General features: G+C 38.3%; 1 protein-coding gene across 15 annotated transcripts in view; it reads right to left on the bottom strand.

Moving 5' to 3' along the window:
• The window catches only part of LOC134224745 (rab11 family-interacting protein 4B), a 330,754-nt gene that overhangs the window by 27,714 nt on the left and 289,783 nt on the right, over positions 1 to 13,257 (bottom strand). For 9 of the 15 annotated variants that reach the window (XM_062704294.1, XM_062704293.1, XM_062704292.1 and 6 more), the window contains one exon: positions 9,799 to 9,933. In XM_062704294.1, the coding sequence (XP_062560278.1) occupies positions 9,799 to 9,933 (135 nt within the window). Of the gene's footprint in view, positions 1 to 9,798; positions 9,934 to 12,124; positions 13,007 to 13,257 lie in introns of those variants that run through there. The other 6 variants (XM_062704286.1, XM_062704291.1, XM_062704287.1 and 3 more) reach the window with 2 other exon arrangements.

The raw sequence follows: 13,257 nt of genomic DNA on the forward strand, positions 1-13,257 counted from the left end.
TTTCGACCTCAACAGCAAGGTCGTCTTCAGTGGTTCGTACTTGACTCGACTTAGGTTATACAAAACTTTAGGTTTTAAAAACGTCCTGGAAGTCGTAATGTTTGAACTCCTATTCATTCAAGTCCGTGAACCCAGTGCTTCTAAGGCCCTACAAAAAAGGCATAGTCATTGTGCAGCTTGATGTTGACTCAAGATAATTTTGGGTACCTTGTCTCTTAGATCTAATGTTAATGGAAATTAGGATCATATGCTTATTTCATCGGATTGGGTACATACCGATGATGAGGACATTACAAATGTCATGATTGATCACCCGAGAAGTCGTGGGCTGAACTTGAGAGCAATCACTGGCTTAACGTTCAGGATGACCCATCTTATCTGAGTGTTCAGAATGATTCAAACATTTCAACTTCATTTGCATGCTCTTAGAATCGAAATCTTCCCAAAGTTTCGGATAACTGAGTTTTCAGGGTCAGTCAAATTTGAGCTCCCATTTTTTTTCTGTAAAACCAATATCTAGATGAACAATTTTACTGAAGAAAATGGTGGTCTAGCTCTCTTTTGTGATTTAATAGCCAATCTAAAACGCTGGGCATATATGACCCATCCGTCCTGAAAGGGTTGAGATTTGTTTTGGAATTCAATTTCAATCGTTATTATAACACTATTTATTACCCTAGATTGTTTTAGGAATTGGAGTGCTTTTTTCTGGAACACTGCCACTTTTTTTCATATCGCCGGACTCTTCTTAGTTCTAAGACCCTTTTATGAATTTAAAAAGCATTTTAATTAGAATTTCATGTTGATTTTTTAAATGCAAACTTCTCTATTTATTATTATTATTTATTCAGACTAAGGCCGAAGTGGCCTGTGCGGTATATAAGAGTCTTCTCCATTCGGCTCGGTCCATGGCTACACGTCGCCAACCACGCAGTCTACGGAGGGTCCGCAAGTCATCTTCCACCTGATCGATCAACCTTGCCCGCTGCGCACCTCGCCTTCTTGTGCCCGTCGGATCGTTGTCGAGAACCATTTTCACCGGGTTACTGTCCGACATTCTGGCTACGTGCCCGGCCCATCGCTGTCGTTTGATTTTTGCGGTGTGAGCAATGGATGGTTCTCACAACAGCTGATGAAACTCGTGGTTCATTCGCCTCCTCCACGTACCGTCCGCCAGCTGCACCCCACCATGGATGGTACGCAGCACTTTCCTTTCGAAAACTCCAAGTGCGCGTTGGTCCTCCACGAGCATCGTCCAGGTCTCGTGTCCGTAGAGGACTACCGGCCTAATTAGCGTTTTGTAGATTGTCAGTTTGGTACGGCGGCGAACTCTATTCGATCGGAGCGTCTTGCGGAGTCCAAAGTACGTACGATTTCCAGCCACTATGCGTCTCCGAATTTCTCTGCTGGTGTCATTTTCGGCAGTCACCAGTGAGCCCAAGTACACAAATTCTTCTACCACCTCGATTTCGTCACCACCGATGCAAACTCGCGGTGGGTGGCTCACATTGTCTTCTCTTGAACCTCTTCCTATCATGTACTTCGTCTTCGACGTGTTGATGACTAGTCCGATCCGCTTAGATTCCCTCTTCAGTCTGATGTAGGCTTCCTCCATCTTCTCAAAGTTACGTGCCATAATATCTATGTCGTCGGCGAAACCAAATAGCTGGACGGACTTATTGAAAATTGTACCACTCGTGTTAATCCCTGCTCTTCGTATTACCCCTTCCAAAGCGATGTTAAATAGCAAACACGAAGGACCATCACCTTGCCGTAACCCTCTGCGGGTTTCGAAGGGACTCGAGAATGCCCCTGAAACTCGAACTACGCACATCACCCGATCCATCGTCGCTTTGATCAACCGTGTCAGTTTATCCGGAAAACCGTGTTCGTGCATTAGCTGCCATAGCTGGTCCCGATCGATTGTATCATATGCGGCTTTGAAGTCGATGAATAGATGATGTGTGGGCACGTTGTATTCGCGGCATTTCTGCAGTACTTGGCGAATGGCGAACACCTGGTCCGTGGTGGTGGTGGCCGCAAACTTCTCTATGTCATAACCTTTTTCATACGCACTACTAGAATTTTGTGCATTATTGATCGAAAAATTTAAAAATGCACCTAAATGTTCTAATTAGGTACATTATTAAATTTTTCGATCAATTAGCCTAATTATTCAATATCATAAGAACTAGGCTTCTTAATCCTAAATAATTGCCTACATGTATTGCTTGGATGAATTTTAAATTCCAAGATCTTCCTAATTTTCAAGAATAATTATTCTGGAGTTGCAAGGGAAACCCTTCAGAATAGTTAGAAGAAATTCTTCGGAGTCTCCACGGAAAAATCTTCAGTATTTCAACGATTTTTTTCGAAATTCTGTGGAAAAGTTCCTAAAAAAGGTTCGGTAGAAATTTTGAAGAACTAGAAGAATCCGTAGAAGGATCCTAAATGCATGAAAATTCCAATAAACATCAAATTCCGAAGAACTTCCGGCATAAATTAGAGAAAAAAAATCCAGCTTACTTTTTTTACACAATCCCTCAAGATTCCTTTCAAAATCTTGGGCAAAGTTAATGAATCTTCAAAGGAAATTCTTCTAAATTTCCAATGGAATTTTTTCGTTTTTCAAAAAAAATCTTAGAAATTTTCAGCAGTTTTTTTATTTCCAAAAGAAATTATTTGAAGTATACCAAAATATTTCCGATGGAAATTCCTAAGATTTTCCAGTAGAACATCGAAAAAAGTTCATCTAAAACACCAATAATGAATTTCCGAGGATATTTCGATGTTTTTCCAAGTGGAAATAACGAAAAAAATTGCACTTTTGTAGTACTTGTGAAGGTTGTACTTTAGAAGCAATTCCAATAGGAATTCCTTAGAAAACTAAATCAAAATTTTAAAGATTTTCTGATGTGAAAACTCCTTAAAATTTTTAAATCATTTCTTGTGCTTCTTTGCATGGTAAAGATTTAAAGCAATGTTTAGCTGAACCTACAAAGAAATCAAAATGACTTTCCGAAGAAGAATGAATTTCCCATGAAATTTTGGAACAATTTATGGTACAAATTAAAAAAAAACGAACCTTGAGAATTCTAAAGATTTATTCTTTGAAAATCCAAAGTATTTTTTGAAGATAATCCATAGACTCTTCCGTGGAAATTCTAAATAATGCCTCGAATAAAAAAAATATTTGGAAAATTTAAAAAATGTGATAGAACTCACAAAGAGCGTAAAAATTTTCATTTCAAAATTCCAAATTTGAAAACAAAAATCCAAAAACAAAAAATCAACGGTAATATCAAAGTGTTTCATGTGGCATTGGCTATTTAATTTCTCATGAAAATTCAGAAGATTTTTCTTGAAAAATTTAGAAGTCTTCTTCTTCTTCTATGGCTCCATATTCCAACTGGAAGTTGGTCTGCTTTCAACTCAGTATTCTATTAGCATTTCCTCAGTTATAAATTGAAAGTTTTAAATGTCAGCAATTGTACGATTATATATCTTGTGTAGCAAGTACGAAGGATACATTATACCTAGGGTGTCGACAATGTTTGACACCCGAAAACATCCTAGACAGGAACGAGAATCGAACTCGTCATCTCCGGATTGGCAATCCTATGCCTTTGCTCGTAAGGCTAACTGGAGACTAAACATTTTGAAGTGCACTCCCTAAAATGCTCGAAAAACTTATTTTAGAAATGAAATGGAATTTCTGGTGAAGATTCGGAAGAACTTGTCGAAGAAATTCATTAGAATGTAAAAAAAATATGAAAATATGAACATTTTTTCCACCAAAATTATATGTATTTCCCACGAGACTGTTTTGAATTTTCAGACAGAATTCACATGGAATTTTTCGGCATTTACACTGGCGATATTTTGTTTTTTTTCATGACCAATTTGTAGCAAAATTTTCCAGAGAGAATTGTTCAAAAACATTCTGAATGCTAGCACTTTATCAGGATTGTATGAAGTAAGGTCAAAGTTTTACAGGAAATTTTTTACTGGATTTTTCCTGAATATCCACAAGACATTCTTTTGAAGATTTTTCTTGAATTATTGTAAAAACATGAACAGTTTTCAAAATTGTAGCTGTAGTCCGCTGATGCAAAAGTGTCGGCGGCGTGATGCCAAAAACCATCTGCGGCGGAATGTTTAGAAAATATTTTTCATTTTCTTTCCCAATTTTTTTGTGAAAATTGAGACTGAAACGCAACCTGCTTTTCGTTTATTTTTTTTATGGAAATAGGATCTAAAGCTAAGTTGGCCAAATAACTCCAGATATGCATCGGCGTTGCGATCGACGCTGCGTTACCGGGTTTTCTCGATGCTTAATGCTAAATTCATTTTAACACTGAATTGAAAAGACGCTACGTGGGCATCGGCCCTAAGATGCGCTTTGCGTTTAATGATTAAATCATTAAATTTTGATGATTTGTATTTTTTACACCGCTATTGTTATTTACCAAAAATTTACGTGTTAAAAAAAACCACGTGGTTCGAGAGCAACACCCCCCTCCCCCCATGTGGCTTATCGTGGTCATTTTCCAAACCCCCCCCTCCCCCCCTATATGACCACGTGGTTTCTGGACGGCCCTCTTCTGAAACGTTTACTTTGAGAAATTGACGTAAATCCAAATATACTCTATTTCCAATATAGTCCACTCTGGCTGATATGAAAAGACAACGCAGTAGCGCCGCGGTGTCACAAAAGGCAAGCAAGGTAGTGAATAGACATTCCGAGGGGTACTTAAAACTATGATTCAATATGCAGTATAACATGTCAAAATAATATGCTAGAAATCATCCCATGACCCCATTTGGATATCTGAGCTTAAAAATAAAATTTTGAAAAATGTAATTCGAATTTTCAAAAATTGTGAAATAAGTGTGATTTTTGCAATTATCGCACCCCTTGGCTATCGTTTTCAGGCGTTAGTTTCCTTTTCTGACGCAAGATGGTGTGAATGTGCTGTCTCTTGCCTAATATATGGGGATTCACGAAGTGGACTATATTGTTAATATACTATATTTGGTAAGTCCCAACCTCTATTCACTTGGAAAACATGTAGAATCAGATTCAGATTCAAATAAAATGGAATACTGAATATTTTATATATTTTTTAGCTTTCGAGGGGCAAAGTGTATGTCGTGGAAGGTAGTTGTAGTTTATGCAGTAGTTGGTGGTAATCAGAGCATTACATTATTGCGCAGGGCTCTAGATCAAACGCTAACATTTCATCGAGTGTTATAGGACTGCAGTAGATTCGGCTTTGCAGTAAATTTGCCACCAGTAGGGACCTTCAAGTTTCACGTCTAACCCTAAGGGGCTGTCCATGTGCCACGTGGACAAGTTTTAATGAATTTTAGAAACTCCATTCCCTAGCGTGGACAACTGCTCACATAAATTTCAAAAATGTGTATGGACCATGCACATTTGCCATCCCGCATAAAACTCTGGCATATGGATAGACCCTTCTTCTTCTTCTTCTACTTCATTGGCATTACATTCCCCACTTGGACATTGCCGCCTCGCAACTTAGTGTTCATTAAGCACTTCCACACACAGCAAATAATTTTGAAAATTCAACGACGTGTAATATTGAAGCTAACTCTATCAAACGAATAAACATTCGATATTCAATTAAATTTGATTGACTTTTGCAAGAAAGCACAGTTTAAATTTATTTCAATTTAAAATAACAGTGAGATCGATTGAATGTTACGTTTATTTTCATGCTCCAAATGTGTGCATGAAAATACATTTAAAATCACAACATATTTTTATCTGTGCAGTTATTAACCGCGAGGTTTCTAAACCAAGTTACCATTTTTGCATTAGTATATCATGAGGCTAACACAGAAGTCGCCCAGGGAAGTCGAGACAATTTCCAAACCAAAAATTTCCTCGACCGGCATCGGGAATCGAAACCAACCACCCTCAGCATGGTCTTGCTTTGTAGCCGCGCATCTTACCGCACGCCTAAGGAGGGCCCCTATGGATGGACCCTAAGGGGTTCCATATCAGTAACCATAAAGGATCTTTCCACGGAAGCTTACACAAAGCAAAACATATAAAACGTCGTTATGCAGATTCGATTCTATCTTGGTATCAGGATTTCAAAGTACTCCATAACCGATCGTACAAAAACAGTGAAGAAATTTCAGGAATTGTATGTCGGATAACTTTTCCGCCGTCCTGTTTTTCAATGTTCGTGAAGCCTTGTCAACAACATACGTCTTTTAAATGGGTTGTACGTTCGATGTTTTTCACAAAAAGCTCGAAGTTAATTTGTTCCCTTTCTTAGAGGATGATATCACCATACACTTTGCTAGATTGACCGCCATACGATCTATCATGCACCACTCGCCAAAATTATATGATTGTTGTTGCAAAAACTGGCATTTGTTGAATGAATTAACTTGAAGAAAAACTGAAGGTCGTCAGCATATATGACAAACGTGGAACATCGTTGAAGTCCGAAAATATGCCTGCGAAATTGTTCCAAATACTCCGTAATTGCTATCCAAACTTGTTGGACTCCAAACAACCAAAGGCTGGTGATGTGGAATCGGGGCAGTAGTGATGGATGGGGTGGTCTTTCGGGCGCTCATAAAACATACACACTTAATTTTTTTACCGGGATTTCAGCAAAATGTTGAACTTTTACCGAGATTCGCACAGCCGTGCCCCAGCAAACATGTTTTTTGTCGAGATTTCTGTTAAAATTACTGGAAATCAGCAAATATTTTGCCGAAAATCAGCTAACAAACGCCATTTTTGCTGAAATATCAGTTTTTTATTTTACTGGCGCACGGCTGTGCGGATTTTTGCCGAGCTGCAGAAATAAAAACTAAGTGTGTAGGACTTAACAACAATAATTGACCTTTCCCGTCAAAAACTTCATGGCAGCAAAATAAAATTTCCATTAAAAATTAGAAATTTTCCATAAACAATTGAGAAATTGCCAATGAAGATACCCTGGGCAATAAATAAATATAAAATTTCCACAAATAAAACAAAATTTCCATAAACAATTAAGAATTTTCCACAAAACAAAAATAAATAAGCACTTTTTAAAGCAAAATTGCAATTATAAAAGGAGAATTTTCCAAAATGTTCCACCTAAAAAATACAAAATTTCCATAAATAAATCAATATTAGCAATAAACAATTACTAAATTTTCCACAAAATAATTATTTTTTTTCCACAAAAAATTAAAATTTTTCCACAAAATAATCAATAAAGAGCAATAAAAAATAAGAAAATTTCCATAAAAAATACAAGAAAGTAATAAAGCTGATGAAATTTTACATGAGCTTTAAACGCTTTTAAAGAAGAGGTCATCTATGAAAAAAAGCACAGTAGATTGCTTTTTTATATTTATTTATGGAAATTCTTTTCTTATATTTATTTATGGAAAAATAAAAAATTAAAGTGCTGTTTTTTGTAGATTGGCCCGATTTTGAACGCACATCGGGTGAATTTATCACGCCGGTTCACACTTGCAGCACTTTTTCGGTTTTTGTTTTTGATTTTAAAAATAGTTAGAGGCTTCAAAAAATATGGGTTCTTTGAGAAAGTTGACCTTAAATAAGCCAAATAATCGATTGAGCGAATAAAAATTTTTGACGGGACATTTTCCACATGGTTCATTTTTGATAGAGTTGACGCACTGTGCTATCTATGGAGAAGGTTTAGCGCTGCCCCCTTAAATCGTAGATGGCACTAGAGTTTCGTCAGTTGCAGTGAAATTCCCCACAATCGTAGATACGGACCGACAGTGACATTCAATGTACTCGATGTCACGACTCCTATACGATTCTTCACATCAATTTGCTCGAGACATTCCCAAACGGGGATCTCTATAGCACTTGCTTTTAGCCCGTTTCGAATCACGAAAAGAACTTAAGCTCCTGTGGAGTCTCTTTCTGCTGTTGAGATCACTACGATCGAGGCGATAGACCTCATAGTCAGGATCAGGACCGAACACTTGATTGGAGATTGTGTGGGGGAGTCAAGCCAAACCTTAATTAGCGGAGAGATCGAAGTAGACAGGGATTGTAGATCCCACCGAGACGACGACCACGGCATACAAAAACATGGCAGGTTCAGCATGTATGTAAACATTCCGATTGAATGTAAACATGTGACGTCACTATACTATCTTCGCACAAGCTGAACCGAGGCTGTGCTCTACGGTCTCAGCGTGCAATATAGGTTATAAACTATAGAGGACGATTGTCGCTGCGGTTCCTTTTGTTCTCGTCCCCAAACATGTTGGGTACATAACTGTCAAAACGTTCTGACTTTTCCTTCGTTGACATTTAGTGCCCTATCCTCGCCAGTAAAAGATGTTTCGCCAGTGACGACAGCGACAATCTTCCTCTATAGTTTATTACCTCTTTTCAGCGTGCTTACTTTTGTAGTCTACCATGTGCCAATAAAATCAAGCTCTATCTGGAATAAGAGCGAATGTCGCGAAAGAGAATTCTGTTCGTCAACTTCCCCTCTTTTAAATAAAAGTAACAAGCCGCGAATTCCTTTGTAGTTTATCACCTTAGAATGATAAAAAACAATGTAAATTTGCATTCTGAGGTGCAAAGAAATTCTCTGCTTGTCACTTTTATTCAAAAGAGGGGAAGTCGATGAAGAGAATTCTTTCTTGCGACATTCGCCTTTTTACCAGATAAAGCTTGAAATATGCGTCACTCTTGAAGTGTCATTTTCAATATCCCTACCCATCCTGCTGCTTCGGAAGCCAATGTTGTTCTCTCGAAAAACACTTATGGGACATAAACATATCGAAACATAAAACATGCAAGTGACTTCAACGGCAAAGAAGCGACGAAGTTTCTCTATTTTGTGACCAAATAATCTCGAATTGTCCCAGTCAATCAACTATCGCTAGTCATCAGCCGATTTCCGAGGTCCTAAGCTACAAATGCGTCATTTAAGCATCCCGAATGCAAACAAAAATATTTTGTCGTCCAGCGTTATAGATTATATTTGTGTTTCCGAATTCCCAAGGAAAATTCTTTTAAATTTCTCCAGGAAAGGCTTCTGAATTTCAAGCCGAATTTATTCTTAAATTTAACGGAAAATTCATATGAATTTCTTCGGGAAAATCATCTGAATATACACGAAATTTTCTCGGATTTTCTGCACCACTTTTTCAAAATTTCCAGATACTCCTCCTTTCTTTTGTATTTCCTATATTTTTTTATATTTCTCCGGGACATTCTTCTAAATTTTATTAGGAAATTATTTGCAATTCTAACGGAAAATTCTTTTAAAATAGTCCGGAAAACTTGTTTGAGCCTTCTTTTGGATATCCCCGAGAAAACCTTCTGAATATCTCAGAAATATTCTTCTGATGTTTTATTGGAGTAACATTTCCAAGAAGAACTCTTCTCAATTCTCGAAGGATATTTTTTTGAATTTCCATAGGAGTTTCAATGGGTGTATTCTCTGTACAGACAGAAACGGAGAAATGTTGCTTTCATTTATTTTCGAGTCTATAACAGTCAGTCGAGTAAACAGACGAATGATAGAAATTCGATGGAAAAAACATTTTTTTCATAGCAGACTTCAAACAATATATGCAAAATCAGTAGTTTTCATCTGAATAACCTTAATGGTCAATAGGGCAAACTTTTTGTTTCAAACCTAAATGTTGTACTAAGCATAAATGTTGAAATATTCAGCTTCAGATGCCAAATATATGGAAACAGGTACACTGTAAAAGTGTCGGAATAGTTGAGGTTAAACTATAAAAATAAACTCAACTTACCTCTCTTAGCTGTTCTTCCAGCATATGGTAACGGGCCTGTAGCACGGCGTACTCCGCCTTCGTCCTGCTGGTGCGATCGTCGGCATTGTTTTGCGTGTCCGCCAGGTTCGTCACCTGTCGTTGTAATATCTCTAGCTGTAAGTAGATAAACGAAACACGTCGATTAGGAGTTAGGTCGCATCGTCGTCGTTCAGTCTGTTACGCAATCCAGTACGACTGGAAGCACCCAAAGCAATCAAAAACAAAAACCACTCAGAGCCTAGCGTAACGCGGTCAACAGAGAGAAAGCAAATGAATCACATCCCGTCGTCTTGGCGCTCTGCTCTGGTGAAGCCGGCCGTTGTACTCCACTTTTGCAAGCGAAAATTATTTACTGGGTGGCGTAACTTCCCTTTTCAGCAGAACTCTTCAACTTATCATGGCGATTACTCAGACGGGGAATTTAGATTGGCGGGCATTAGTTATGCGGTCCGAACCGGAGGCGAAGGGCAATCAATTTCAATCAGTTGTGTCATTTTTCTCTTCGTTACGCTGTTAGGTCATTATCATTCCTAGTAGCCGAACAAAGGGTCGTTCGTGCTACCAAAATTGGATTATCTAATACCACGGAGCTTTGACTTTATTTTATCTGATTCAATACAAGACTAGAATTAAACCTACTTGATATCCATGAACTTTCCATTGATAGAGTTTGGATGCCAAAGAATGAAAATTTCAACAGAGTTTTGAAGAAAATTTCCAGTAAAGCATAATATGTTTTGAAAAGAATCTGATCTCTTAAAATGACTATATCGTAGAAATTATTTTAAAATTGTTTTATTATTGATGAATTGAAGAAAAAACATATTTCCTTATTCAACAGGAAAATAGTAAATTGAGTGACAAGTACTATGGATTCAGATTTAGTGTTATTAAAACTGGAGAAAGAACAACGCGCACGTTTGGGAGTGTCAACAATTCAAATACCTAACCTGTCCAAATAAAGGGTTTTAAACACAAAGCTCCCATATTTGACTGTTTTCGGTGTCTGCTTTGCCGTGCAATGTTTTATTGTATAAGAAATGATGACAAAATCAAGTTCAAAAGCATTTGAACGAGAACCTTACCCAACAAAAAAATGTCCATTGTTCTTTATCTTTGACGTAACATCAGACAGAAGAGCTATGACAGGCTGTCTTACTGAAATCATCCCAAAATGACATTTTGTTGAAATGGCTCTGCGTTCTATTTCAACTTAGAGTGCACTAAGCACTTCTAAGTACATCCATCACCCCCACCGGAGAAGAGCAGTTTAATGAACTTCATAACGTTTGCAGCAAACCGTGTGAGAAATTATCACCGAAAAAATGCGCGCAGCAGTCAGTCATCGCGCGATCACTTGCGTAATAATATAGCAGGAGCGCAGTGAACTCGGTTTTCCAAATTGGCACTTTGTTGTGTCTTTTTGTGCGAATCATTGTCACCTCCCAGACGAGATGTCAGCCCCGCAAGCAACGTGGGGTGTACTTCAGTTGAACCGAAAATAACCGTTGTTTGCCTTTCCGTCGCAGTGTGGAAGAATGTGTTTGTAATTAGCCAAGTGTCGGAGAAGACATCATTCGGCGAAGGCAAGATTAAAATTAAAGTAGGGTAAAATGCCCAATAGTGGACCCCCTAGTAGCGAAATTTTGGTCTTTTTGTCATAAGGAGTAGAAATGTTCAACATATTAATTCTGCTTGACATCTAATACCAAGTTCTGCATCTCCTCTTCACGATACATACATAAAACACTCAAATACACGACGTTATTCGTTGAAATTGACATTTTAAAGTCTGACTGAATTCGCCCTATAGTAGACCCCCTGGGGGTCCATAATAGGAATTTGCTTCCCTATAGTCGACACTTCATTTGATTTTTATGTTCCGTTTCGGGACGTTCTTCTTCCCTATTATGGACCCCCCAAAATATTCCTATAATGGACACTCTCGTGTTCATTTTTCATAGAATTGTAAAAAATCATTTAATTTTACTTGCCATAGCATTTCCAATGCATGTAATCAAATCATAGGACTGTAAGGTAGGTTCTCCCGATGGAATTTCATAGCAAAATGTTTACATTGTGCTGTAATAATGCAAAAATGGCTGGAGGGTCCACTATTGGTTGGGGGTCCACTATTGGGCACTTTACCCTAAATAAGATTCCAAAAATCTGAAAAGCAATGTTATAAAAATTTGGAAGTAGTAATGACCCATTAGATAATTCACAAACAGAAAATGGAATATATGAATATGATACAACTGATAAATCACAGCAAACTCCCATAAATACAAATATTGCAACTTACCTGTTCGTTCAGGTTATCACAAAGATCGGTTTTAATGAGGTCATTCATTCTGTGATGCCCATTGCTCGACTTCAGGATAAATTTGTTCCCCAGCTCCGGATTGTCGTTGATCAGCTTCAGATTGTTGTTGATGAGATTGTTTTTGGCATTCTTCTCGTCAACAATAACCGAGCTTATCAGGTTGTTGGTTTTGTTGTTCAGCAGTTTGTTGTTGAGTATGTTACTGCTGTTGATGTTATTGTTTGTGAGAAGGTTGTTGTTGTTGTTCAGCTGTTGCGTTTCGAAGGATCCGCTGTTGTACTCATCCAGATAGAACCCGGAGTGCGGTCCGGAGGGGGGAAAGTCGTTCGGGTGAAGACTCAGGAAGGTTTCCTCGTCGATCAGCACCGGCTGATCGGGAGGTATGTAGTCGTTTAAGCGTAAATCTTCCAGACTAGATGAAGCGGTGCGGGTTTGCTGTGCGATAAGACCGCTGCTGCCGTTCATGATGGCAGTAACGGGATCCACCGTAGGCCCGACAAACTCGAACTGGCCCTGCCACATGTCGTAGTCCAGATCGAGACTGTCCGGCTGGCTGGTGGAGGATGGCGTTGCGGTGGACGTCGGCGTGCTCGACGCCAGATAGTCGACCTTCTTCGTGGAGGCCATCATCTTGAGTGGCGCTAGTTTGTCACTAAGTCGGTGCCAATTCATTGGGCCGGCTGTGCGCGAGCATCATTTGCTTTGCTGGTGGGGACGAGATCGTGTCCGTTCTAGGGGGAACGGCGATCCCTTTGGAAACACTTTTTCGTTGTTTTTCTTCTTCTTATATCGAGGCACTATATGAGTTTAATATTCTTCGAACGATTTATCATGTTATACACTTTATCTTCTGTGCGAGGAAATATTTCACAAATCAGTAAATTAGCTTATCATAATCTTCAAGAGGAATGAGTATTCTTTATATATTTCGAATCTTTAAGCTGTGACAGCTGTGATTTTTTATTTGTAGATAATGAAAACAAAAACATGGAGAAAATGTCAACAAGAAAACAGTGATGGTCATTGTTGAGCCTTAATAGATCGGAACGTTTACAACTGTAGTTGAATTTTAAAATTGGATTTAAAATAAGATTTTTCACAACGCCGATGAA

The sequence above is a fragment of the Armigeres subalbatus genome, chromosome 3 (assembly GCF_024139115.2).
Source record: "Armigeres subalbatus isolate Guangzhou_Male chromosome 3, GZ_Asu_2, whole genome shotgun sequence".
Classification (NCBI taxonomy): domain Eukaryota; kingdom Metazoa; phylum Arthropoda; class Insecta; order Diptera; family Culicidae; genus Armigeres; species Armigeres subalbatus.